General features: G+C 37.9%; 2 protein-coding genes across 4 annotated transcripts; one reads left to right on the top strand and one right to left on the bottom strand.

The window, feature by feature from the left end:
• The first annotated feature begins 64 nt into the window (after nucleotides 1–64).
• LOC137283465 (E3 ubiquitin-protein ligase RNF181-like) lies at nucleotides 65–10751 on the top strand. Its single transcript, XM_067814977.1, has 6 exons — nucleotides 65–317; nucleotides 3253–3297; nucleotides 5647–5735; nucleotides 6491–6606; nucleotides 9202–9276; nucleotides 10478–10751. Exons 1-6 carry the CDS (start codon nucleotides 238–240, stop codon nucleotides 10535–10537), a joined length of 465 nt encoding a protein of 154 aa, XP_067671078.1. The 5' UTR covers nucleotides 65–237; the 3' UTR covers nucleotides 10538–10751.
• LOC137283462 (heterogeneous nuclear ribonucleoprotein D-like) lies at nucleotides 8370–22989 on the bottom strand. 3 transcript variants are annotated; one of them, XM_067814973.1, is made up of 10 exons: nucleotides 22476–22989; nucleotides 20421–20461; nucleotides 20127–20254; nucleotides 17865–18017; nucleotides 17095–17226; nucleotides 16276–16339; nucleotides 15060–15251; nucleotides 14304–14342; nucleotides 13561–13654; nucleotides 13186–13359 (listed from the first exon to the last, which is right to left on the bottom strand). In XM_067814973.1, exons 1-9 carry the CDS (start codon nucleotides 22652–22654, stop codon nucleotides 13584–13586), a joined length of 999 nt encoding a protein of 332 aa, XP_067671074.1. In that variant the 5' UTR covers nucleotides 22655–22989; the 3' UTR covers nucleotides 13186–13359; nucleotides 13561–13583. The 3 variants fall into 3 exon arrangements, with proteins under 3 accessions (XP_067671076.1, XP_067671074.1, XP_067671075.1); XM_067814975.1 differs by lacking the exons at nucleotides 13186–13359; nucleotides 13561–13654 and adding an exon at nucleotides 8370–10013 and having other exon boundaries at nucleotides 22476–22983; XM_067814974.1 differs by lacking the exon at nucleotides 14304–14342 and having other exon boundaries at nucleotides 22476–22983.
• Nucleotides 22990–27782: the final 4793 nt, after the last annotated feature.

Genomic DNA, 27782 nt, shown 5'->3' with positions numbered 1-27782 from the left:
GTTTCTAACATATCATAGCATAAAATGATATGATCTAAATTGTGTTTCAATTTTATATTTTTTTATGATTTAAGCGATATTGGCGGAAGTAAACAACAACCGTCAAAACTGCATGATCACCGAGCACGCGTCTGCTACCATTAGGGTACTGAGAAGAGAGACAGGCGATTGAACTAGACCCAGCTACGTCCCGTTATTAGACAGACATCAGTTGTTCATGTTATTTTCACAAACATAATGGCATCATACTACGACGAACACGATTGTGAGCCTCTGGGAGACGGAGAACGTCCGAACCATCTTCTTCACCTAGCAAGGTACGTTACTACGTATCCAATAGTGTTACAACATTAGTTTTTAAAAACGATTTAAAGTTTCGGTACAGGTTTTGGGTTTCTGCGTCTTCTTGATAAGTATGATTATACGGTGATTGTCGTTAGGATTCTAAGTTATCTTTATGATGATTGGTCCTTTGGTTATTTACATATCTTCAGGATGATATAATTATATTTCTAAGTCATGATGGTGATAACCAATGAAAGAGTTCCTTCCGTTCCCTCATATTCTTTCTTCTACAGAGCTAACACAAAGTAGTTCAACCCTATGTATTACACTTAATTTTGCCACTTTTACTTAATTTTGTCCCCTAGTAATTGCTGATTTAGGTTCTGTTAATAATTCTAGAATATATCAATGAATATATATTAGTTGAGATGGAGAAATGGGAGGAAACCTTACCATTACCTTCACTGGGTTGCTGCGCCACCTGAAAGAACAAGAACTACTTGGGGTGTGTTCAAATAACAGCAGCATCTGATGGGCGTCCACCGTTCTTATTGTCCAACTGTTTAGGTTGAAGAAATTCTTATGTGTATAGCTGCACAGTCTCCATGTACAGCAAATTCGAGAATGCAGACGGACCACTTTATGTTATTAAATTGTTGGTGCGAAACATTAATCTTTCTGGATCAGTGCCTCTATAATGGCAATGATCTTAAATGCATCATTAAACAACATTTCATCTCTGCTTGTCCCTCATAAAATGAAGTAGAAATATGAGGTACCACATTTCTAGGTCCTTGTCACATAGCATGCTAGAGAGAGATTCCTTTCCAAATTTTGTTAAAGCAAAGTTAAAGAATTGGGGGCTGTTTTCATTCACATCACAGTAATAGGCAATTTCACTTTGTGTGAGGTTTGTATTTATACTTGTGAGACATTTTGTGGAGGTGCTGTTTCAGCTTCAACCCCTGTTATGTCATCAAAGATATTGCAACTTTTGATTGTCATGGCATCTCCAGTGAATATGTAACAGTGAAAAAATTGTCGTGACAAAAGGCTTGACAAATCTCCGGGGAGCCAGCAAAATATGACACTGACAAGTCTAAAATATTCGGTAATATGTATTGACCAAATAGCAAGATACAAAGATTCACAATAGAGGACTCTGATACAATGCAACTGAGTCAAACCTCAAGTAATGGGTCACAAATATAATATCAACTCACTACTGCTAGACACATATTAGATGATCCTGCGCACTAAACGCATTTGTGACAAGAGAGGCGGTACAACGAATTTTGCGAGCACACTTGGCTGCTACAGGGAGCCTGACGATTATGCACGTGCAATACATGCTAACCGTGACATGAAATCAACACCGCATATTCCTTTGAATGATAAGACTGCAATTTCAGGCATAAGATACTGATATTCCACGCTAACCTTTAGTTAAGACGAAGACAAATAGATGATTGGGGCATTGACAAGCATTTTAGATATTCAACAATTTTGTTTTAAGAAACCCAGGAAAATGTCATTTGCTTCGTGAAATGGATCGGTGGTCCTAAACATATTTGCTCAGTATACTGTGTTGATTCAATTCGTTGGGATTGTACCTGTTCCCAAATCGAGTGTGCTATAACAATTTATGCGTGAAACGCACAGGGAAAATGAACTTCTCGATATTTGTCAGACAACCTGTCTCCCTCTTGTTTCAAGTGGATCGTTCTGTGGGGCGTTCCCAAGTATGCAAATTGGGGTCATTTGTCAGGTCGTGGATCATCTTATATGTGTTTACCAGTGGAGTCCTGGTTTTCAGTGAGAAACAGTTCTACTAAATCTTTCACAACAAAGCGGTGTTGACTGTAGGTTGAAAGATGACGAAGAGGCAGGCAGATGGATGTAGGCCGAATGATGACACAACTCCAGGAAAACATTTATAAGTCCAGCCTTATAAATACTCAGTCACTGATTCCTGAGCATTCCTGTGAAATATGGATCAGCTCATGATCAGCTTGTGTTTACACACCAAATGGATGCAGCTTTAAAGTGCTGCTAAAACATGCTAAAACATACTAAAGGCATGCTGCTAAAACACCATTACCGATGATACAAAATGTGAGCCAATAATAACTATTATTTAATCAATGATAATACAAATTACAGAAAATAGACTCTCATAACAAATACCAGTGAAGGAATAATTGTTTTGTGTGTGTCGTTTCATTTATATAAACTAAATTTGCATGTCTGCATGATTTTTCTAGAAAGCTAAGTTCACATTGGTCAAGAAACCAGGGATTCTTCATTTAGAAAGGGTGAATACATTAAGCAGAGATGTCGTCATACCTTTCATTCCGTATGACACCAAAACATCTGATTTTTTAGATTGGATTTCATGAATATTTGATTTTTGTAGATCACCTAAATAAAACAGCTGACATGAATAACATTTACCTGTACAGACAAAATGACTAACATATACCTTAACAGAAAGTATTCATTAATGTTTGCATATCTGTTTTACAGTGGAAGCTGACAAAACCGGCATCTGTCCAATCTGGCAAGTTGTCATCACCGGCATAAAATCTTAGTCCCATCCATAGCTTGTACATTTACCATCAGCTGTTCAATCTAGCACTTTGTCTTAAGCGGATTATTTCTCCATTTCCCAATGTGTGCCAGTTTACACAGCTTCCACTGTAATTAACTCACTTCTTAGGTGAACATAGCTGTCAAAATGCATGTTTCTTCTGCAGTTCATGCTTGCTGTGAGAGTTGATGAATATTATCAATTTATCGCATCCCTCTGTATCTAGTAGTGTATATTAATGTTCACACCATAAATAACTGGATTGTCTGATCCAGACTCGACAAGGTAAAGACACAATATTGAATAATGCTGCATGCAACAAGATAAATCCTTCATTGAAAGAATGTTTTGAAAAGCTGCTTCCATTTTGTCTCCAGATTGCTGCTTGACACAGGATATGCAGCAGATGAAGACTTTAGCAGGTGAACAGCAGTTTTCTAATTTATAGAGGGATTCCAAACTAGTTTTGTTTGACAGATAGTCATATTAACTGTGCAATAGTTGGTTATGATTACTGCATGTGGTTACTTCACTTCATGACTGTTGTATTTACTTACTGTGTCATACAGAATCAATTGCTGAATATACTGATGGGATCAAGTAAGGGAACAAATATGTACAAATGTTACTATTTTCATTTACAGATATCTTTGCTTTCTTTGTATTTAACTGTGGGTCAAAATATAATAACAGTGTAGGAAAGATAGCCCATCCCAACATCTGAGACAGGTGAGTTTTGTGGAGGACGGTTTAAATAAAATGTATTCCATCCTCGTGTCAGGTCAGTTTTCAGATCTTGATGGAGATGTTGAGGACTTGCCTGAAAACTAGTTCTGTAATATTAACCAGATGATTCCGCTTGGAGAGATTTATCGTCCAAACTCTGTGTGTGCATATTAAATGATAACTTGAAATAAAACAAGCCATTTTCAAGTCTCGAAATCATGTTTTATGTATATTTGGAGGACAGGCTAGATTTTGTCATGACTGGTAAAAGATCTGACCAGCCAGTCCTGTGGACAGGCTAAATTTTCTACATCTTTCCTAGACTGCTAATAAAATTAAAAACAGCAACATTTGTCAAGTACCCCTAAGTAATTGAAGGAATTACAGCAGATTTGAAGGAATTGCATCTCAAATGTAAACAAACGTGGCCCACTCGCGAAGCAATTGCAGCTATATCAGCAATTTAGCGGTAATAACAGAAACACATCAGCCACATCGGAAGCAATGTCGGTAATACTTGAAACACGCTCGGCCATCATCAGAGATTTTCGGCTCACTTCCGTGATTTGTGGGTCGCGAACGGAAACTTACGCAGCAAAACAAGGCGTCGTTGGAACGAACACCCGTCTCAGTAAGATTTGTTTTTAGTACCTACTATTACATTATTATACTTATCCATCTTTGACCACCCGTGTTGAATGCGTTTAGGTATGAGGTGTTGTTGGGGCTTTTTTATTAAAAGACTGTCACTGCAGAAGAGTGTCACAAGTCATGCCCCTGGAGGTTGTTTACATCTGAAGCCATGGCATGTGCATGCTGTGGCAAACCCTTACTTTTTGCTGAACGTTCACTGGATGAACAGTTAATCTTATCTATTTTGTGAATAGCAAACATTATAAGCATGGAAAACATTTGTATTTCAATTATTTGTTGTCATTTCACTGTGCCGGCTTGATCATAAAACGACTGTTTCTGTCTAGATCCAAATTTCCCCCGGCCAGTCTTCAGCACATAATTCACAAAATAATTCAAATGATTCTTTCTACTAAATGCCAAAAAGATATGAAATTTATGGGGGACCCAAATTATGTTATAGCATGTAAACACGCAAAATTTGCTGATCTCTAAGGCGGAATCTACTAATGAAAGCATTACTTATGGCATGGAAAGCTGATCTGTTCCATAATATCTATGATACTGCATGCCATGAAGTAGTTTATGAGCCAAAATTATTCTTCCTATGAAATGCAATGGACAAATGTAAACAATTTCCAAACGCATTTTTACAAAAAAACTGATGTTATGTCTAGCGCACGTTCGTAATCACCGGCACGACTACGATGTTCAGATGTAAACAACCTCCAGGGTCATGACTTGTGAGACTCTTCTGCAGTGACAGTTTTTTCCTAAAAAAATAAGCTATAGCCCCAACAACACCTCATACCTAAACGTATTCAACATGGGTGGTCAAAGATGGATAAGTATAAAAATGTAATAGTAGGAACTAAAAACAAAACTCACCGAGACGGGTGCTCCTTCCAACGACGCCTTGTTTTGCTGCGTGAGTTTCCGTTTACGACCCACAAATCATGGAAGTGAGCCGAAAAATCTCTGATGATGGCCGAGCGTGTTTCAAGTATTACCGACATTGCTTCCGATGTGGCCAATGTGTTTCTGTTATTACCGCTAAATTGCCGATATAGCTGCAATTGCTTCGTGAGTGGGCTGCGTTTGTTTACATTTGAGATGCAATTCCTTCAAATTTGCTGTAATTCCTTCAATTACTTAGGGGGGGCCTGTTTGTACGTTCATGTGTTCCCATATTCAATTTCATCAGTATATGATTGCACCTGTTCAACTTGACATGCAAGGTAAATACAGACTGTTAGAAAACTAGTTAGAAATTGATGGTAACAGTGATTCAAATGGAGTATTGTATTGTGACTTAAGTATAGTGTAAACACATATTGTGACATACTTTCGATAATATTTGGCATGTATATGGCACTAGGAAATGATTTGACTTTGTGGTTTGTCTGTTCTAGAATTTTTGGAGGAGAGCGGAAAGTTCCTCCTGCTGCTAAGAAAGTTGTTGAAGATCTCCCAACTAAACTTATAGGACCAACACAAGCAGGTAGATTAATTTGAGGCTCACTTGTCCTAATGTGTTGATTTCAGCTGTCTGTGGTGTTGGGGAACATTGTGCTTTCACCTATGAAGACACTAAATCAGTACACAAGGGTGGTTCAGGATGTGAACCAATTGTTTTCTAAGACATATGAAAGAAAGAACTAAAGCTCAAAGGAATATATTTTGACTACACCTCTTCCATTGTACTTAACTTACTGTAACCCAGAATAAATTGGCTGGCACAGAGAATGCGTTTATGATTAGTAGGCAGTGCACGGCAATGAGCAAACCCATTTGGTTTGTGAATGGTAGAGCAGATGGAGGCTAATGCACATGCATGCCAATGAAATTTATTCCACAGGTACCTGCACATACCTTGCTCATTAGACTCTCACCCATCATACGACACTTTATCGCTGACAATCTGGGGCTTTTCTCTCACAATGGGCTGGGACTCATACATGCCAATTAATGTCAATTGTAAGGTCGGTGCTTAACTTGTCCTTGTCGGCCAGTAGTGCCCTGAGGTGAGGATTAACAAGAAAATATACCCCTCAACACAATTAAAGGACCATCTGCATCTGTGAGACTGAGACAGATTTACTGTAATGTGAAAATTTAGGATGGTTCTTAACTGCCTTTGAGAAGCATACTTTGACCTCTAACAAACAAAGGCAGTCCACAGGGAAAATGTTCCTTGAATGGTATGTTGTGGATGCATTTCAGTTCATTTAATAATGTGTTGTTTTTCCCTCTCAGCTCAATGTATCAAGTGTTCTGTCTGTCTTGCGGACTTTGATGAAGAAGATGAAACAAAAACATTGCCCTGCCAACATCAGTTTCACTCAAAATGCATTGTACCATGGCTAGAGAGAGTAAGTTATTATTGTGTTGAATATGGGCATTTAATGCTTCAGTTTCATTATAACTTAACATATCACTGTTTTTTTGTCACAAAGAAAACCTGGGTTCGATTCTCCACATGGATACAATTTTCTGTTGTCAACCTCCAGGTTATTGGTAAAAGCAATGTAAACCAAAGTCGCTACCAGTTTAATTCTGAAATGAAATTTATCACTTTCAACATTAACCAAAATGCACAGTGAAATGATCTCATTTCAGCAAGGCTGAGTGTGTGTTTCATGGTGTTATAGCCATGTGTTAGGATTATGTTACTGCTTTGCAGCCATTGAAATAGAAGTCTAAACATGTTGGTTAAATGGTAGAACCACTAAGTTTCACAACTATATAAATAAACATAATTCATCGTGGTTGGTCTAATAGCAGAAATGCCAACCCCATCTGCTTCAATAGTATTCATCACAAATAAGAGATTAAATAACATTACAGAGAAAAAAATAGTAACACACTCATCACAATTACTCTCATGTGTCCAACTGTTTGACTAACCTGAAACAAATTATAATGTTTTTGTAACTTAAACAGGCCTTAACATACCTTCATCTACAATGTTAACGATGTATTGCATATGGTTTTGACAAACTGGTTGCAGATATTATTTACGCATGTCAATCTGTCGATAAACGAAGCTGTATTTTTGTCTTTATTTACGAGGAAAAAAAACGCGTAGACAAATAACTAAAAATCATACATATATACTACACGCTCGTAACATCGTATTTTCACACCAGAATTCATAACAAATACGATTTTTTCGTAACGGTTGGCATCTCTGTAATAGTATCTACAGGATTTTACTTGTACAAAAAATTGCAGTGAATTCCTGCATTTGATTCTGCTGGGGGAATTGGCATGATGTAGTTTTGATGTGGCAAATGTAAATGGTTTGTCTAACTTATGAACGAACCATAATGAATGTAAAACACAAACATGTATTCTTTTCAATTTGCGTAAATGTTTTTTTGTGATCTCAAGTGATGGAATGAACAGCCAGTGTTCACTGAGAGGCGACTGGCAGCCAACAAATTGCCTTGCACATGCAATCCATGTCCCGTACATGTGCTGCCCACAGTACTTGTGAGGAATACATAGTTCATACTGACAAATAAGCTAATACAGGACAGCGATCGTTTTGTAGTCTAGATAACACAGCCAAGCTAGAGACCAAAGGGTTGCAGGTTTGAAACCAGTTATCGTCACTAGTTTATAACAGTGTGATATTGTACCATGGCAAGACAAGTTGCATCAATCATAAATAATAGCCATTTCAAAAGCTCATATCAGGGTAAATAACGACCGAATAAAACCAAGGTTATGAAGTGATCAGAATTTAACCTGATATGTTTTTGAAACGTTATTCACAACCAAGGTTTAGATATGATCAGTGCAAAGTCACAGCAGAGGTTCTGGAAGGAAGTAACTTTAATGCAGACAATATCAGAAATAGGTTAACAATATATTGTCAATGTGTTGAATTATGAGTTTCAAAATGCAATCTTGAAAGTGTGTGTGCAAATACCATAGACTCATTATCAGAATGGTGCTAAAAGTAGCAATCTCACAATATCCATATGGTAGATATTTCAGTAAAGATCCTTATACCACTGTCAAACCAAGGTTCTATACATAAACATCACATCTAGATACTTATCCATACAATACCTTGTACATGGAGGCATAAAAATCTTGCCCTCCAATCAACAACAAAAAGATATCATTTTTGAAGATACTTAAGTTCTTTATTACAAAATCATGACAGGAATGTAGTACAAGATCCAACATTAGTTAAGATTTAATTGTAGCCTGACTTTACTGATGGAAAACACAATCTTACTTAGTTGAGATGTAGAAAACCATTTCTCTTTTTAAAATCCCTTTGAGTTAACTGACAAATATACACAAAAAAATGACAACTTAACATAATTTGCATTTATGTAATGTGATACCTTCACCAAACTAATATGCTACAATAGAAAATTAATGATATTTTACATAAATGACAAATTACAAAATAATTATTAAAACAACTTTGCAGTGCTTAGTTAAGCATCCTTACTGTATGTTAATGACTCCTGTTTGTTATTTCCGACTAGAGTACTCCCTGTATAGAAATATTTCTTCCAAGTAGTAAAGCACAAAGGTCATTACTGCATATCTTGTAAATCTTAGGTTTCCGACTAGAGTACTCACTGTAAAGAAAGCTGAAGTTTAATTTCTGAACTCGTTGAAAAGTGCACCGTTTGTTAAATATGAACCTTGGAACATTCCTCTTAACAAATTACAACACAGTACAAACATTTGAGAACAGAATGTCTGTCAATGTTTAGATGTGACCCATCACTGCTTGGCCTTGCACATTTTAACCTGAATTCAAATATTTCCTGAAGTAGGCCATTAGAGTTCAAATTCTGTGTATTTCTGCATTTTTTTAGTTTCTGTCATACTTTCTAGGCCTTTATAAACCAAACAGTGATGGGTCACAGAGCGAGCTTCTAATCGTTTGTTTTCAACAGATGTGTTTATTATCACATGCTGCCCTTGTTTTGCAGGTTAATTCCTGCCCTGTGTGTCGACATGAACTGCCGACAGATGACCCCGATTACGAGGAATACAGGAAGCACAAGGTAAGAGTGGGTTTGGTTCTGTGGGACTTTCCCAACTTCCAGAGCTTGAGCTTTTCAACCAGCTCGAAGCGATCGTCTTGTTGCTACATTGCGCATTCAGATGTAAGGAGCGCTGCTCAACTGATTCTCCATAGGCTATTGCCCGGAGTTTGGCATGGATATGTAGCTTGTTGGCTCTATACTTCTGTGGAGACATGTCCTTGACCACATACCACAAGTTAATTTCACACAGCAAAGTAAGCTGTTGACATTCGAGAAACTATCTAGAGCCACTGACAATTACCTTGCTTGACAAGATTATATATGGAATGAACCTTACATCTCGACATTACATTGATATTACAACTTGCACAGTAATGTTTCTTAAAAATTACATTCAGTTTTCATTTTTACAATACAGTGGCTAATGAAAGCAAACAAGATTATTCTTATTATTATCATAGTCATCAAATGATTAAATTTGCCATCAATGTGTAAGTGTTCTGAGAATTCAAATTACGGTTAAGAGATGCAGAACACCTTAAAATGAATTAGCATGTTATCGTCGGCTGCAGCTTGCAGCAGGCGGGCGGGCAGGTCTGTGGTGTGTCTGGGTGATGACGTCTATGAGCCAGACAACACAGTCAGTCCACATGGTTGGTTTTCCACAATCTCACTGGTAGGCCAGGCTTACTCTTCATGGTTGATACTTGACACATTCTCGTCAACCTTCATCTTGTAGTGAGCAATAGCTCACTCTATGATTAAGGGAAGAAATAATGATGAAATACATATTAGCAACCTAGAACATTCTTTGCAAAGTAACAGAAAGAAACATACATACTTCTTAGTAACCTAGAAAGTACTTTGCCAAGTAACAAAAAAATATGCTGAACATGAAAAATAAATACTGGTTTGGCCATTGTTCAAAGCAGCAGTCAGCAATATTCCAGCTATGTGGCAGAATCAAGTCTAGACCGACAATCCAGCCATCAGCATGAGCTGTAGTGCGATACGATGACTTGTCAACCAAGTCAGTCTGACCCACCTGATACCATTAGAAATCTTTGCAGTTACCTATGGTAGGTTATGGTATAACAACATCAAATATTTACAAACAATATTAACACTCTTATTATGATTGCTGGAACATGTCTCTCTTGGCTGCTTCTCTTGACCCTTCTTGTGACTACAAATGGTAACAGCAACTCTTTTATTCCAGGCTCGAGCTAAGCAACGTGAATATGAACTGGAATCCTTACACAACTCCATGTTTGGATGATGAAACATCTAAATGCTGTGATTAATGAAGAATAGTGGCATGAAGAGGATCCATTAAATGTGGAATGGGAAAAGACTTTGTTGGAGGAATGTCAAAAGTTACATCTTTGAAGTCAAGAATCAGATGTGTCTTTCCCTTACATTATATTGTCATGCAGAAAGACTTCTAGACTTACTTTCCCAATATTGGACCATCTACGTGTAATAAAGACTTTTGCCAATATATCTGTTTTTCGTTGACAAGTTAACCCTTGTCATTCAGGGGCCAAATGAAAAGTGCCAGGAATGGAGTGACTGGTTGTAGATACAAAGGCTTATTTTATTTCTGTATAAACAGATGAATGACTGACAAATAAGTAGAATGTTAATGGAATCAAAATACACAACTGAAAATGGCAAGTAATAACTTGTACAGATTTAATTTGAAATAATGTTTGGCAAATGCAAATGTAATAAGCACTTAAAGGAGCACGAGAAGATTGTAATTATTGAACTTACTTTCACAACAGGTAAAAAGTGACTGAAAATCTATTACACTTAACTGGTGTGATTTGTTCCAACACAAAAAGCACAGAAATGACCATTTTGTCATTTTCCAGTCAGTTGAATGCAGGCCCTAAAAAATTTCACAGGCAGTTCATATGTGATTGGACAGGTAACAGTTGGACTCTTGGATTCTGAAGTTAGCCAAAACCTGTGCCTGTGTAAACTACTCTGTCCTTGTTTCACCAGGTGGAATGTGATGCAAGGTGGAATTGAGAACCATACTAATTCCCCAGAAAGTGGAGCAAGAACAGAGCTATTGATATTTTGAATCTTCACGTACTGAAAAATAATCATGTTCTGTGCCATTGACAGTGTTCTGAAATGTCCATGTGGCATTTGTCTCCAAGTGAACTTTTTAAAATTATTTTCTTTCTTAGTAGATGATAAACTGGTGGATGTAGGTTACACAAATTGTAGTTACTTTGTCCTCTAATACAATATTAACACTGAATAAACCTGATCTTCCAACAAAATCCTTGAGTGAAGTTAATAAATACTCATTGCGTTCACCAACCTTTGATTCCTTGTTCATACCAAGTGACCAAGCGAGACATACCAGGTTTGAGGTCTCCAACATCCATAATTGGCACATGGTTGAGACAGCTTTTTAGGAACTTAAGCATCCCCAATCCCTTACCACGTAACCTCTCCAAAAACAGTAGTCCACAACTCATGTTAGCAAACTGTACTATTCCAGAAATGATTATAACATGTGAATCATTGTTATTAAAGTCTTTTCTACATGAAAGAGCATTCTTAATGTTAAATGAAATGATTGCAATAAAATAACTGAACTGTTACTTTCAAGCACTCTAAAAGAAGTCCTTTTGCAAATAGTAAAACAATGATAATGAACCATCTAAATAGCTTGTGCAAAGCAAGCCAATTTCATGAAACTATGCGATTTCTCACTTGTGGAATGCATAACATTGTTTAAGTGTACCAGCACAACCTGTTATCTACTATTACACAAGGAATAGGTAGTCTTAAGAACGAAAATTTCATTTCTGCTCAACTGAATACTCAAAATGGCCTAATATGCCAACAAAGAAATGAAAATTTCCATCAATATTCAAATCGTTTTGCCGTTATGTTAACCTTTCCCTACATCCTTGTTTGGAAGTATGGACCAACAAAATATTAAGAGAACCAAGCTGTGGAAAACCACAGGTCTAGATATTCACCATTAGCTATTTCATGCATAGACCTATGGTCATAGCATGCTTACTTCTTTCAGGAATATTAAATTTCAAGGACATTCAGCTGCATTTGTCGGTATATTGTTTGAAAGTCCATTTGAGAGGAGCCATAAGTAAGTGTCGGTGTCTAAGCTTTTTTCTTGCAACCTACATTTATAGGATGTTTGTGCACAAGATGCATGCAAAAGGTATGTGAAAACTCCCAGTCCAAAATATCAACAATGAGCGAGGGTTGAACCAGTTGTTGCTTCGATCCTTGTGTCAACAGGGTTTCCAAAAGTTAATAAATATCATTTGTTTCTTCTTACAGATCATATGGGTCACTTCAGCAGTACATACATTAGATGTTTTTTATAATTTTTTTTCATAAATGTAAAATTAACTTGTGAAAACCCATCGCTGTTACACATGCAGGAATAAGTCCAATATATCACTTCTGCGCATATTCAGTGTGAGAGGGTCCGCCTGAAAAGTCCCAAATGTCAATGAAAGAAATCTGCAACTGTCCAGAGCATCCATTTCAACATGAAGCAAGTCTATGGAAGAAACTGCAGTAAACTAATGGATCTTATTTTTGAGAGCATTTATAAATCCACACACTTCCTTCAGAGGAAGTTTACTGCAGCTGACCAACTTTGCAAACTGCTCTCCTGCTGTAAAACATTTCCCAGTCGTCGATTGGAAAAGACGTGGATACTCATCAAGAGCCTGTAGAATCCCATATGCAAGAAAAAAAGATTAACCTATTCGGACCCTAGACACGAGAGGGAGTCAAGATACCACCCATACATTGCCGAGGTCTTACGTAGCTTGGATTACTTAGAGAAAGCAGCTCAGATGAGAAACCACGATAGTTTTACCAGACAGGGAGCAGTCTTTGTCAATTAACATATCACAAAACTACTTTTAAAATTGAGTTTTTGTTTATTTGTGATGACATGTAAAATCTATTCACATACATGGAATGAGAAAAAAAATAATCAAGGCCATGACAATTAGTGAGAATGAAATAAAAAGCTTGAATGACTGTCTTATGATACACACGAGCACGATGACATCTTTGCAGACTGAAGAGACCCTGTGAAAGAGACAAAAGACTGCTTTTACTTTTACTTCATATTGGTCAATCTGTCACTTTTCAAAATGGATTTTGAGCGTCGTGAGCTGCTAAATCTAGGTGCATTCACTAAAATTTTGATCATTTTTGAAGACATCATGTACATTTGTCAAAAGAATCATCAGCCAAATGTCAACAACTATGGCTTCTCTAGGGACCTACCATGAATTTTACTCTGATGCGGCTTATGATCGGTTGTATGGGTGGTAGCCCCCACCCCCTCTCTTTGGTGCCTTTCCATAGTTACTCTGCTGGCCTGATAAAGAAACAGAGGGTATTGAGTTGCTTGAAGAGAAACAAGTGTTACCAACTTGGGAGTTGAAAACCAGGAGCATGCACTCTCCACATAGAACTGAAAAAATGTGCCACAGAACAAAAGCAACAAAAAGTGCATACTGTCAAACAACCAAACACTCTTTTCTGGACTGGGCATCTCAAAGTTCCAAAACAATTCAAACCAACACGTCAATGCCCATCAGAGTTTTCACTGGACCTTTTGTATACATCAAGTGCACATCTACTATCCCATTCACTACCATGCAAGTGACACTAAAAGATTTATGACCCTGTGTAGTACACATGTAGAGAAGAGTGTTCCTTGTACACTGATCCACCAACACAAAAGTGACAAACACCACATGACAGCTACAGTCCACTATTCAATTCTACACTGCACATGAACCTGTCGCAGGGGAGAAAATTAAAAAAATACATAACACAACCTGGCTCCTAAATGTGTGTTAGATGTATCTACAAACAAGCAAGGGGTTTTAGAGAAGCATCCCAGAGATCCATCATGGAATGAGGATTTGAGACAGAGCAAGTGCTTGGCTGGCTATCAACACAGCAGTCAAACAATGGAGCATGTCTCCTCCTAGCCTACAACCAGTCAGCAGTCAACTCACCTTGGTCCTGGTTATAGCCCCAGCCTCCGTAATCATAACCTTCAAAATTACAGAAAACTAGCATTACTACCAAGGTGCAGATAACCTTAACGATACTATTTCCTCTGTGTCAGATAACATTCAAAGTTGGTTGTAAATAATTTGCATTCAACCAAAATTCATATAATCCACATAAACAATTGGCATTGTATGTTGGGATATAACATGTCCTGTGTTATGCAGGTGTATGTTATGTAGGGGTTAATTTGTTTTTATCATAAATGTAGAATTCATAAGAAAAGACATTCTACTCATGGAGTTCAATGTCTTCCCCCAACTCCACTAAGCAGTATTAGTTGTAGACTGAGATGTAGAAATTGCAATTGTCTAAAAAGCACACTAACATGCCATGGTACCATGCCTAATCCTAATAATTTCACTTATGACCTCCACCAGTCGCCAGACAAAATTCAGATGGGCATTGAACTTTTCACATACAAAAAAAATATATATACTTCTGTAGATTTAAAAATTTGAAGTGGCACTTAAAGCTGCAAACCAAAGAAACTCTTTTACTAAATAACATTGTATATGAGATATCTGACCTTTGAAAATGACATTACAATTGAATTTAAGCTTAATAGAGTTTAATTTCATATTACTTTTAGTCATCATTTCTCAAATTACAGTTGCCAAAACAGGGCTACCAGATTGATGGCATGGACTCCGTCAGATCATTGGGCACGCTGCTTCAATGAAAGCTGATGTCAGACTTACCACCGTATCCTCCATATCCACCATACTGATCATATCCTCCCCATGGGCCATATCCCTGGTTGTAATCATATCCCTGGTAGCCACCATAGCCACCATAGCCTCCATATCCACTACCATATCCACTACCATAGTAGTTATTGTAGTTGTTGTAGTTCTGATTGTAGGCCTGATGCCAGCCTTGTCCCCAGCCACCTGCAGATTCAAAGCAATCATGAAGGTATAAATCAAATGACTTCACTTGCAGTTGGCACAATATCGCAACTGTTTGCTCAGTCAGTTTGACTTTCATATTATATTAACTGAAAAGGTTTGGTGACCACATAAATATAAATCCTTTAAAATGAACATGTTAATAATAAGGATAAAATTACTTTGTTTTATTTTTAAATTGCAAATACAATAAAATTTACTGTGTGACATTGCAATGTCCTACCAAAAGCATTAAATCATCTTGATTGTTGATGAGAATTTATCACTTGACTGCATTTAAACTAGCTGTAATAATTACAAAAGAAAAAGCTTGTTACAATGGTGTAGAACCACAATGGCAAATATAGCTTAAATACAATGTACTATACTCAGCCTCAATTCAGTGATGCTGCCAACATTCCACAGGTTTGGCTTGTCTGAGCTGTTTGAATGGCAGCACATTTACCTATTGTGCACCATGCGCAAGTAAATATTGGGAACAGACACTCAATGACAAGGCAAGACACGACAAAGAGCAGACAATGGCCTGACATGGCAAACAATTTCACAACAGAAACTTCAGTTTGTTTCAATGTTTTGGGGGTCTTTTTTTTTGCACAAACAGCACATGCAAAATTTCTTCAATTTAAGAAAGATCTGAGGTCACCTTCCAATTTATCATGCATCTGGTCCAAAATTGCCCATCAAATGAACAGAAACTAACACTTATCCATGCCATGTTTGTACTCATATAGGGTAGCAACTATCTGAAAGAGCATAGAACTTTCGACAATTTTGCAGCAGCTTGTTAATTATTAAGGTAAATTAATGCATGTTACAATATTTCTTTTAGAAATAAAAATGTGGAATATACCAAATTCGTGATTTCTAAGTTGTTTCACTTGGAAAGGAGTACAATGAATGGATAAAGTGTAGTGCCTTTACTGGAGCCACTATTTTATCAGGCCATGCAGCTCACATCGTCCCCTACCTCTGCCACCTCCGCGGCCTCCAAATCCCCACCCACCTCCGTAGCCGCCTCTGCCTCCTCTACCCCTGCCAGCAGTCGGTGTTGCACGTTTGATATCCACCTGAAAAAGAATCTTACAGCTTACAACAAATACAAACTTCAGAGTCCCCAACACAGCTAACCAGTTAGGATTAAAGACAAAAGGGGGATGGGGAATGAAAAAGCCCATCATTAAAGATGAAATTAAAACTCAATTATCAAACCTGAAAACCAGCAAATATACTGCAAATGAAACTGTAGATTACTTCCCTGTCAAGAAGCCTGTTGAAAAATTAAGGAAAATATGCAGTTAAATATTAAATTTAACACAGATGATGGGCGGTTAAACTATATTTAACTGGCGATAAATGTAAACTAAAATCAGCTTAACAAGTTTACATTTATCATTGCCGCGAGAGTTACATGCGGAGGTACCTCTCTGAATCAGACCTCAACTGGCAATATTTCGGCTCCTTTGTCCCACCAATTCCATCGCCTGCAGGAAAGCGGAACAAAACGAGGATCATTTAGTGGTATCGTCAGATCTGGGTACCTCTATCACTATTTGAGCCTTTACCACTTACTATTACACACACTGCCAAGCAGCAGTCTTACCGTTTAGACATAAAACTGAAGGCAAGGTAAATCTGTTACTTGATCGTTTTCAGCCAACCGGAACCCGATACCATTGTCTTCCCTTTTTTTTAAATTCTAATGAACAATGGGAGGAAAGATGAAATGAAGATCTAAGATGAATTTGCCATTTACCTGTAATAGAAAATAGACTTTATTAAAGCGTATTTGAGACATAACAACGGAATGCTTCATAACCCTTACCTCTTGATCTCCAATCTTGTGTTTATTTGTTTCTAAGCAATTCTTGAGGCCCTCTTCTGTTTCAAACTCTACAAAGCAAAAGGCTCTTCTCTGTTCTTTGATCTTGTCATATGGCAGATCCAGTTTTGCAACCTATAAATGAAACGATTTCTTAGTCATATCTAAATACAAACAGGGGCCTGAAAGATAAAACAAACACACACTTTCACATTGGTCTGCACCATTAACATTTTCCGTTTTCATAATAGACACTCAAATTGAAATGAAGAGCAGTATGCTTGAAGTTCCTTTGCCTATTGCTGCAACACTGTGATAAATCCTATCAATTTGAACACTAACTTAGCCAAAAAAAGATTAGACACTTCTGCCTTGATCAACAGGATTATATAAGGGTATATCTTTGTATCTCCTTGTGATTCAGGGTATAATCATGTCAAAGTATGTGACCCTATGCACTGCACAAGACCTTGTTGAAGTTTAATGTTTTCTGAAACTGATTTAAATATGCTCCAAGGAAGAAATGCAATAAGTTCCAATCCCACAGAAATCCTGTTCAAGTTAGGCATTGAAAAATACCCTTCCCAGGCTTGACATGACCTCCCCAGTATTTGATAGACTATGAAGATACTCTGGACATGACACAAAGTTCAAGGTTTCATAATTGTAGAGTCAAACTCAGACAAAACTCACATCAACACAGCCCACAAGTTTCTACCATTGACAAAGCAGACGTTTCAGGTGGTTTACATTTTCAGTGATTTTGAACTTACTTCTCCGAACTTTGAAAAGTATGATTTGATGTCTTCCTCTTTCACGACTGGATCTAATCTGCCCACAAATATTTTATTTGCCTTTGCTCTTGGATTTGCTTTCTTTGGGTCAATATTCCTCCCATGAAGTTTGTGTTCCTGTTCCTGTAGTGCCTGTGGGGTAAAACAAAAACATAACATCAACACATACAAAAATATTATGGCTTCATACGCAACATATGAACATGTCTGCAGTGACAAGTGTTGTTTCTTTAGTGTTAGCTATCTCTGTACCTTAAAACTCACTTTCTCTAACATGTTGATATTAAGTTTCAAATATATCAGTGTTAACAGATATATCTCTCAATACCTACATGTGAACACTTTGCTTACTAGTGCTGGCAACCGCTTACAATATGCAGATCGATTATCAGAACAGTAATCTGTCAATAACTGAACAATATACTTTCTGATTTTGATCCTATCAATGCCAATTGGTCATACAAATTTGATGATCATTGATGAAGGCAAAATTAATTATCTGACCACTTATTAGGTCAATCAGTCTTGCACTCGAGACAAAAGCTCATTCAGATTTGTCACCTTAAGCAATACTTGAGCAACACCAGGCCGGATAACACCAGAAATGGCCTTTACTTATTACACCATGTGCAGGACTCAACAGCCACAATAATTGAAAAATAGTAATTGTATCGTAACTCCATTTTCACCGGTGCACTCTGAGGCTAGAAAACAACTTTGTATGGATTGGCAACAGTGAAAGTATGTGTTGATGCCACTTTTGGCAAAATTCCAGCAATATCATGACATGGGACACCACACATTGTACTTATGTTGGGAATCGAACCTGTGTATTCTGTGAGGCGAGCAAACGCTTTAACCACTTGGCCACATACAACTCACTCCGACAATGCCATATATATCAAGTCCTGAAGCTGGCTGAAGACTATCAAAAGTCCATCACGTCAACCTTACTCAAGAGCAACCAAAACAAGTGATACAAAATAATGACAACCTTGAAAATCTTATTCAAACATCAGGAGCATGTGGGTTCTACTTGGGTGTGAAAAACAAATGGTGGGCAAATCACTGTCAATTTCATACATTATCATCACTTGCTCAATAACATTGTTAGAACCTACACAGGAACATCTCTTGCTCTGTAACAAGTCATTCATCCATAAACTGTCATCCTTCCTTATTGATGAAACTTCTTAATCTCTCAAAAAATGGTATTTATACAGAGAGAGTAGTTGAAATGCTATCAAATACATTATCAATATCAAAAACGTGCTTAAATGGACTTCCTAGGAGGGTGATGAGGGAAAAGAATTGGTGCACTAATTAGGAACAAGTTGAAAATGACAAAAATGTAATCCAATAAGCACTGCGGTTGCGAAACCTAGCCATTGCCACATGTACGTAACATCAGAAGTATCATGTCAACAAATGCGATATCATCAGGCAACTTCACTTTCTGATTAAGCTAAATATCTGGGCTTAGTTCATAGCTTTAATCAAAATTTCATTCCACAATTCTCATATAAAGGTAAGGGAAATTGTCTTAAGGTTTCTAGTAGTATACCTGATCAGATTACTGTTAGAGATGCATTTATCACAAATGCCACAACTTGACCCATTTGTGTGCATTTGTTAACTGTAGGTTTTGTGAAGAGTGCAGAAATTAAATTATGCATATGCAGTCCAAATCTTCTGCACATGATACTTTCATCAGTCAGGAATCATTTGAGAATTTGGGTTGTTTTTAATGCTGCTGTTTTAAGGTACTTCTTAAAATTAAGCACAACAGAATTTACATGTTCAAAACTTGCATGCAAAGAGTGCTGTGCATTTCTTAGCAAGAAAAAAAAGGTTTCCACCTTAACCTGAACACTGCGTGTGGTTTCAAAGAATATGTAACTAGGGAAAGAGTTCTTTCTGTTCCCCTATAATCTGCAGTTAAACTCAATACACTGTGCTTCATTTGTTTTGCAAGTCCTCTAGTAATTGTGTTGGGCTTTGTTTATAATTCTGGTGTATACAGTGACTGGGAAAGAGCATTGACAATGGGCCATTTTCAGAATTATTAACCATTTTCTGAATTTAGAGTGGGCCACTGCCCTTATGTCAATGGTGAACTTCCAAATTTTAATGGGCCATTTCTCATTCCTATGTGCAAACTACCCCATGGCCACTGCCTTTGCCAACCCCTTTTTCCTTGCATTTATAACAAAATCAACCTTTGAACATTAACAAACTTACCTTTTCTAAACACTCTACATCCTTGAACACAACAAATCCAAAACCTCTGGATCGTTTTGTTTCTAGATCTGTCTTCAATGTGCAGCTGACGACTTCACCGAATTTTGTAAAATAATCTTTCAAATCCTCTGTAAAAGAAAATGTAGACATTCAGTCAATGCTATAAAACACCACTTCCAATAGTAGGTTGCTACAACATTAAATAATTATATGCTAAAAATGGTGCAGGGGTTTTCTTGCAAATTGCTTATATTAATAAAGTGATAAAGTAATAAATCATGACTGGAAACTTACTTGATGTGGTTTCCCAACTCAAACCGCCCACAAATATTTTTCTGAAAACAGAAACAAATATGAATACTTTCTGCACAGACTATGCAAAAACTTGACTTCAACAAAATGTTGTGAAGTGGAAAAACATGCATGCCTAAACTTCAGCTTGTCCACTCCAGCATTTCCAAATGATGAAAATTTGTTTACACAAGACATTATCTCTTAAAACAAAAAAGCACCACAGTAAATGACACATGATGATTGGTAAATAAGGCTGTTGTGGCCATATCTAAACCTGCCCCCCCGTTCCTCAGCACGATCGTAACTCCAATATTTAACATAGACTTATGACAGCGTTATGATCGCATTAAGGAACAGGGCCCAGAAACAAATCTTTCCACACCTACAAGTTTGTGCTTCAAAAGGTGCAAAACAGAAAATAAATGGGTAAGAGTTCCACCTGTAGCCTCCGCTTGAAAAGTATTCTATTTATTAGGATTATGTTGATGTTTCAGAATTAGGTAATGATCTTAGGGTTTGGGCTAGGATATGGTTTAGGGGTTAGGGTAATGGTTAGTGTTAACGAGTTTTGATAAATAATCATCTGTTCTTATTTGTAGAATCATAAAATTAAACAGGGGTTACAGGCAGAAATCTTTCCAATAAATGCATGCAGACTTAATAGAAACTACTCGCATAATAAATGGCTACAATTGCATTTCATGTAGTCAGTGGTTAACTCATACAATGAGTTTGTCTTCAATTTTTCATTTTACCTCTACAGGCTTGGATTACTTTCAAAATTAACAAGCATGGACTTAGATCCATATATTTGAGTGTGCCAACTTGCTCTACACGCTTGTTTGACACATTAACTCTGTCGTAAAATTCACAGTTTAGTGAACAGATATATTCATGCATTTTGTTCACTATATTTGGCACATTGATTTATTCATCATGTTTTACTCACAACCTGACTGGTATGATATTACTGACATGTTGAATGAATTCTAAAATGTTTCAGAATCAGTTTTCTATTACTTACGACACGTTGACCATAACCTAGGCTATCAAATGCCATATTGCAAAGGCTGGCAAAGGTCTGCAGAACATGAAACAAACCTGATGGGTTTGTTCATCAAAACTGATAAATACTACATCTAAAAGGATCAGAGTACATATCTTGTTGCTTTGACAAACCACATCCTTATATTTGGGATAGGAATACATGCCAAGGAAATGTTTTGTTGGCCCCGTTTTGTTTAACACTGAGCTCGCAAAGGTGTTTCTCTGTCACCATGTTTTTAGGTTTGGTTAACTGTTAAACTTATCTAAGCGTATTTTAGGATGGGAAAATACTCCCTGTGCAAAATGCGAAATGTTCAATGCAATTTGACCACTCGCATTTAAACATTCTGTACACGTTTCGATCACTTTGTCAACTTACAAACAAAAATCCGATGTCCAATATTAAATACAGTACAGGGTCATGGAAAATACGAGTATGCATACTTTTCGTCCAAAATATTGTGAATCGATTGAGTTCCAGAACTTTCTGTTGCGATGCTTTGAAAGAATAAAATCTACATCTCCATTTGACCGAAGCCGAAATGGGGTGACATACAACGTTTCTTAGGCTCACGGGAAACCACAATGCTTGTTAAAAGTATGAAAAATCTCCCCCGGTATTAAAACGCAATTATTTACGTGCTTTTCGCGCTTTCAGGCCTCAATGAAGCTTAAAGTTTCTCTTATGAAAATATTACGTATGTACTTTCTCCGATGTTGTCCTTCCATCGAGAGTTATTGTCGCTGCACGACATAACAGATCATTTACGGTTGGCAATTGGAATTTCAAAAGTGGGTCATCAGTTAGCGACAATGAAAGCACATGGCAAGCCGGCCGCCATATTGGACGGCAATTTCCAAGACCTCGATCGGCCTGACACCGGTTGTTAAGAGGCCACAAAGACGCGATCAGGCCAGCTGGAACAAAACATCTCTCCTTAATAACCTTACATTCGTTATAGAGTGTTTTCAACTATTGGTATTGCGGTATATTCATGTACAACGAACCTTGCGTCTTCGTTCCCATCGTCTTTAGATTCATCGTCACCGGAGCCTGCATCTTCTGTTGTTTCCTGGCCTTCCATTTTTTCTTGTACATATGCCCCTGAATTTTCTTCAAACTCGTTTCCATTTTGACCATCAAAATTCGAATAATCCGTCTGACCATATGCGTCTCCTTCTGCCATTGTGTCGGATGAGTTAAACACTACAAGCTCCTGATCAGTAAAGGCAGCAGACAAGCGCGCAAGGCTTTGTCCAAGGTCATGTCCACGTGACTTGTGTATCTGGCTCCTATTGGTTCGTTTGATCACATGGTCACAATCTAACTTGCTTCCCCGTGGATCTTGCTTTTACCCGAGCCGGAGAAATGTTATCACAAATGTCACAACCAGAAATGACATATATATAGACATCGAGGCAACCAACATATTCAGTTTTGCTTACAGTCTCAAATCACATTGCTCTTGCACGTCTGCTCTGGTAAACGTGACTTGGCATAAGCTGAAAGTAGAACCCGGATGATATACAGCATAATTTATTGAATCTTTTTAACAATGACCATGAGTCACTCCCAATAAAAATAAATGGCTACTACTGTCACAGCTACATTTCAAAAGAATGACAATTCAAACAGATATGTAATGCAAAACACTTTGATACGCTTTACTACACCCCTCTCTGAATTCCGATCAGGAGACATCGGACTCGCCTGCTGAGTTGGTGGGCAACACAAAGAAACTGGATTTTTTAATGTTTGAAGCGGCTTCCTATAATCCATTGTGTTGCCAAGATCTAAATACGTGTACCATACGATCATCCCGAATTACACTCTCTGAGATATTACGAAGCTGAAAACACCAATATGTGATGTTCCTCCTGATATTCAGAATGTTTAGCTTACACCAGGGATAATCTACAATCTCTATATTGGCTCCCTGCTTACACATTCCACATTTACAATCACAAGTGCAGTTATGCAACCTCTTTTCACTCACCCGAAAACACCCCTGACTCGTCATAAGTTTAACAATATTATTTTCATTACATCACATAAAATATTCACCCCAATGCAAATACGTTTATCACTCGTGTGCATACAATCTGGTGATAATCTCACAAGGAAATGGGTGACATAAGTAGCATAAAATTATCTTAGATTGCAAAGTTGACAAATGTTTTTCTAATCGTGGTCGTTTTGTCAGGACAAGTTTGCTTTGTAAAATGCGCCCCGTGGAATCAGGGAAATGACAAACGGGGTCGATTTTAAAAAGATATTGATAGCAATCTATACTTCAGTATTCATAGAATTATCTACAATACTACTGTAGTGCATTTTCTTGTATTATATGAAACACTGCATGCCAAATACATGTAGGCCGAGTCTACAGTGCATCACGGCTTCTAACAGGGAGCCTATAATAGTTGTAGATTATCCCTGTTCTAGGTAACCGGGAAAGAAGCATCAGGAAAAAAGAATCAGTTTTTGCTTGGAAAAAAATAAACAGGAAATAAAGAATCCGTTATTCGTGGGATAATGAACCAATGTAATATAATACATGTATAATCATTGCTTCAACTGCTTGACAATTAACGATGACACTTCGATGGGCATGTTTTTTCGTTGGGTGGGGGGTGGGGGCTGGGGGAGGTGTTGTGTTATGGGGCTTTTGTCCGAGAGGCCTTTCTTCTGTGGGGCTACTATCCTGTGGGTCTTTTTATGTCCACCACGTTTTCTATGATAGAGGTGAAGTTGTTTTCAGATGCCGTTGAAGATCCAGTTTAGACTTGATCTTTAGTAGTCCATGCTTGTCCATGCTTGAGGCGACTAACGGGATCAGGTGGTCAGACTTATCGACTTGGTTGACACGTGTCATCGTATCTAATTTGAGTAGATCGATGCTCATGCACTGTATCAATCTATGGAATTTCTGGTCATGACATGTATCTTGAAAAATGCGTAATTAAACAAGAAACATGAAAACAAATGGCAAGCATCTACGGGTTCAATATAAATATAGTTCACGTGTCATTGTCGTTTAAAAGGTTGTTACATACGGTTATTAATAACCCTTCTAAGATACTAACAAATAATGACAGATTGCATGGTTATAATGACAGATTGGTTATAAAATTGGTTATGGGGCTCTTCTTGTAACTGAGAGTGAATATGACATAGTCTATATTACAACCCCTGGACCACATTATTTTCCCTACTGCCTAGTTAAAGCCTTAAATGAAGCAAATCTACCCCAGGTCCTGAATCTCTGATCTCCCCGTGGCTCATTTTCAGTATATATCAGTTAGTTTGTTACTATCAAAATTGTATATATCCAGAGACCAAGCATTAGTCTAACTGCTTCCCCAGTTGGTCCAGGTTCATTAGCCCTTTGTGGGGCCACTCGTCTGACCCACAATCATGACTCACATTATGTTCCCTTACCCCTGATCTGTCTAGAAGAAGCAAGGCTAGAATTTCCTCAAGTTCAGTTATCTCACTATGACTCCTTTTTGAATGTCAAAGGATATTATGTGTTTCAGTCAGCGATCTTAGTGCAACGATAATCTACCTTCCGTAGACAGTACAGCTAAGGTAGCTTTGTGCATGTGACCCTAGTTTGTCATGAAAGTCTGTAGCAAATAATCCTTAGTACAAGAGGCCATGTACGTACACAAGTATGTTATTACACTAACACTTAGTCTGTTGTATATATACTGAGTCAAAAAAGAAACTTCACAAAATGTAATGTTTAAAAATAATGAATAAATTTTATCTGATGATACACCTATGTACCATCTTTCGACACAAGAAAAAACGGTAGCAAAACCCACTCAAACCCACCCATTCCTCGTGCAAATGACTTCAGTGCCAAATCAGGGTTTGATCTTCACATCGAAGTTTTCTTCATTTGCATGTCTTTGCGTTGGCCTCAAGAATTGAAAAATAAACAATTTTAAACCACACTTCTAACGGTACTTTAAATGCCACCATTGTCAAATGTGCAACGTGAACGTGCCGTTGGCATGTTGCAAACAGGCAGATCAGTTATTGACGTCGCAAGAGCAATGGGATGCAGCCGTCGTACTGTGTATGACTCGCGAGGTCGTCTACAACAAACTGGCACTTCTGATCGCCAAAGGTCGAGTCGTCCACGTGGTCTGGAGTAGAAGACCGTCAAATCGTCCTACGTCACCTACGTGACAGATTTCTGCCCGCTACACGAACCATGCAGGGCTGAGATGTTTAGAGGTCGACTGTCCTCACAGACCATTCGAAATCTGCAATCTGCCAATCTGCATTCTCGACGTCCACATTGTGACTTGACTTTATGTATACCCATGTTTTGGAACAACGATGTAGCCTAATGGAACTGATTATGGCACTGTCAGCGTATCGAGTACATCACACAGATCTCAGCACCGAAATGATAACAATTTAACAATCTTACCATCTCTTGTTCTTTCATAGTGCCTTGAAGAAAGAATGTGAAGTTTCTTTTTTTGACTCAGTATATCATTTTCATAGAAACAAACGGTTTCTATTGAACTGAAGGCGAGAAGGGGGATTCAAACCCCTATGATATCTAGACTTGCATCGTTAAGGGGTTTAGGATTTCAGGAAGTAGGAAATTCATTCTCTATTCACAAAGCAACCATTACTAAGGTTAACCTTAACTCCCTTTCTTTAACATTACACTAAGGTTACCAAAGTCTAAGGACTGTAAGGCTGACTAGTCTATCACTGTTGACAAGTCCAGAATCTCCGAGTTCCGTGATATTTTATAAGATAAATCAACACTGTTATTTCTTCATGTATTTCCAAGACTAGATCTTTTCCCATAGAAGAACTGTGGCATCCAGTCATGTCACAGAGCACAGGCACCGATGTGGCATTATTGTCAAGCTCCAAGTTGTTTCGCTTGGTTTTCGAAGGGTTGTCTGATATTGGCCTGGGCAAATATTCCTGGGCGTGTTGTCTGTCTCACACTAACTGGATCATATTATGTTTAGCGGTGCATGTAAAAGAAAGGTCCTTAGTAAATATGAGTCTAAATGTGTTCGCGTGAGTTCATTTTTACGCCGCATTCAGTAATAAAATGTGATCACAGTGAGGACAGAACTTGCCAAGACTAATATACAAGCACGTTATTTATTTCTTTGTGGTTGTAGAATGTGGTTTTTATTGATAATGACCCCCAGAAAGTGTAGCCCAAAATGGAGTTGTTACGATACTCTCAATTTCTCATATCACGTCTGTCCATCTCAGTACTGAAGCACTGTGGATGACAAGCTCTTGTTTATTGTTTAACGCCGCAATCAGCAATGGTTCAGCTATATGGCAGCTGTCTGAAAATAATCGAGTCTGGACGACAAGCCAGTGATCAACAGAATGAGCATCGATCTACGTATTTGGGATGCGATGACATGTGCCAACCAGGTCAGCAAGCATGACCACCCGATCCACTTAGCCGCCTCTTACGACATGCATGGGCTGCTGAAGACCACCTCTAACCCGGATGTTCACGGGTTGCCATTTTATAACCCTTCAAGAGATCCGATTTGGGTTTAAACAATTCATGATTTAAGGTATCACGAATTCGCTTTAAATATTGTGATATTATATACAGAGAGCTCCCTAGACCATTTAAAAAACAAAAACAAATTATATTGTACTGGTAATAGTCTTTGGCCTGGCGCTCATATCAAGGCACATTGCCTGTGTACAGCTCTACGTAATTACTATCCCCGGTCATAGGACATTTTCGTGCTTTCCAACACCCTTTCAACTCCCTAGGGAGTATACAGCCTTGCTGCCTGATTGTTAGGTGCAATGAACTTACATTGCTAACACATGCCCATTTTACAGCTGGGTAAACTGAGACAAGGTGGATCTAAGTACATATCTTGTCCAAGGATACTACACCAATGTGCCCACCCTGGGACCCGAACCAAGACGCCTCCACCGGGGATCGAACCCTGGCCTGCAGGATGACAGGCAGACGCCTTATCACTACACCACTGCGCAGTACATGTACTTACATATGTATGAAATCAAAACGCTACGTTCATACTCTGCAGTCGAATCTTGATTGTCTGTATTTCGTTTCATGTTTTATATTTCGATTGTATGTAGGAATTAGTTGTGACAGGTCATTTTGTAATCTAGGTAAGATATGTTTACATTCAAAACTAGCCGTGTCTTATCTGTTGAGTGCACACAATGTGTGTGCATGTTGATAGGCATGTGTGCATTTGTAAACTTCTTGCAGTTTTAGCTTATATTACGTGTTGCGTGTACAGGCAGCGTTTACATCC

The sequence above is a fragment of the Haliotis asinina genome, chromosome 5 (assembly GCF_037392515.1).
Source record: "Haliotis asinina isolate JCU_RB_2024 chromosome 5, JCU_Hal_asi_v2, whole genome shotgun sequence".
NCBI classification, from domain to species: domain Eukaryota; kingdom Metazoa; phylum Mollusca; class Gastropoda; order Lepetellida; family Haliotidae; genus Haliotis; species Haliotis asinina.
The sequence above is the reverse complement of the archived record's forward strand: the minus strand, read 5'-3'. Positions and strand labels throughout refer to the sequence as shown.

What these genes read in the sequence shown, in the direction of transcription:
- LOC137283465 (XM_067814977.1), top strand. Translation starts at nt 238, where the DNA reads ATGGCATCATACTACGACGAACACGATTGTGAGCCTCTGGGAGACGGA. An exon ending in CATCTTCTTCACCTAGCAAG is followed by an intron (nt 318 to 3,252) that starts GTACGTTACTAC and finishes TTTTGTCTCCAG; the next exon opens with ATTGCTGCTTGACACAGGAT. An exon ending in TATAGGACCAACACAAGCAG is followed by an intron (nt 5,736 to 6,490) that starts GTAGATTAATTT and finishes TTTCCCTCTCAG; the next exon opens with CTCAATGTATCAAGTGTTCT.
- LOC137283462 (XM_067814973.1), bottom strand. Translation starts at nt 22,654, where the DNA reads ATGGCAGAAGGAGACGCATATGGTCAGACGGATTATTCGAATTTTGAT. An exon ending in AGGCAGAGGCGGCTACGGAG is followed by an intron (nt 15,252 to 16,275) that starts GTGGGTGGGGAT and finishes TTGAATCTGCAG; the next exon opens with GTGGCTGGGGACAAGGCTGG. An exon ending in GGGCTATAACCAGGACCAAG is followed by an intron (nt 13,655 to 14,303) that starts GTGAGTTGACTG and finishes TTTCTTTATCAG; the next exon opens with GCCAGCAGAGTAACTATGGA.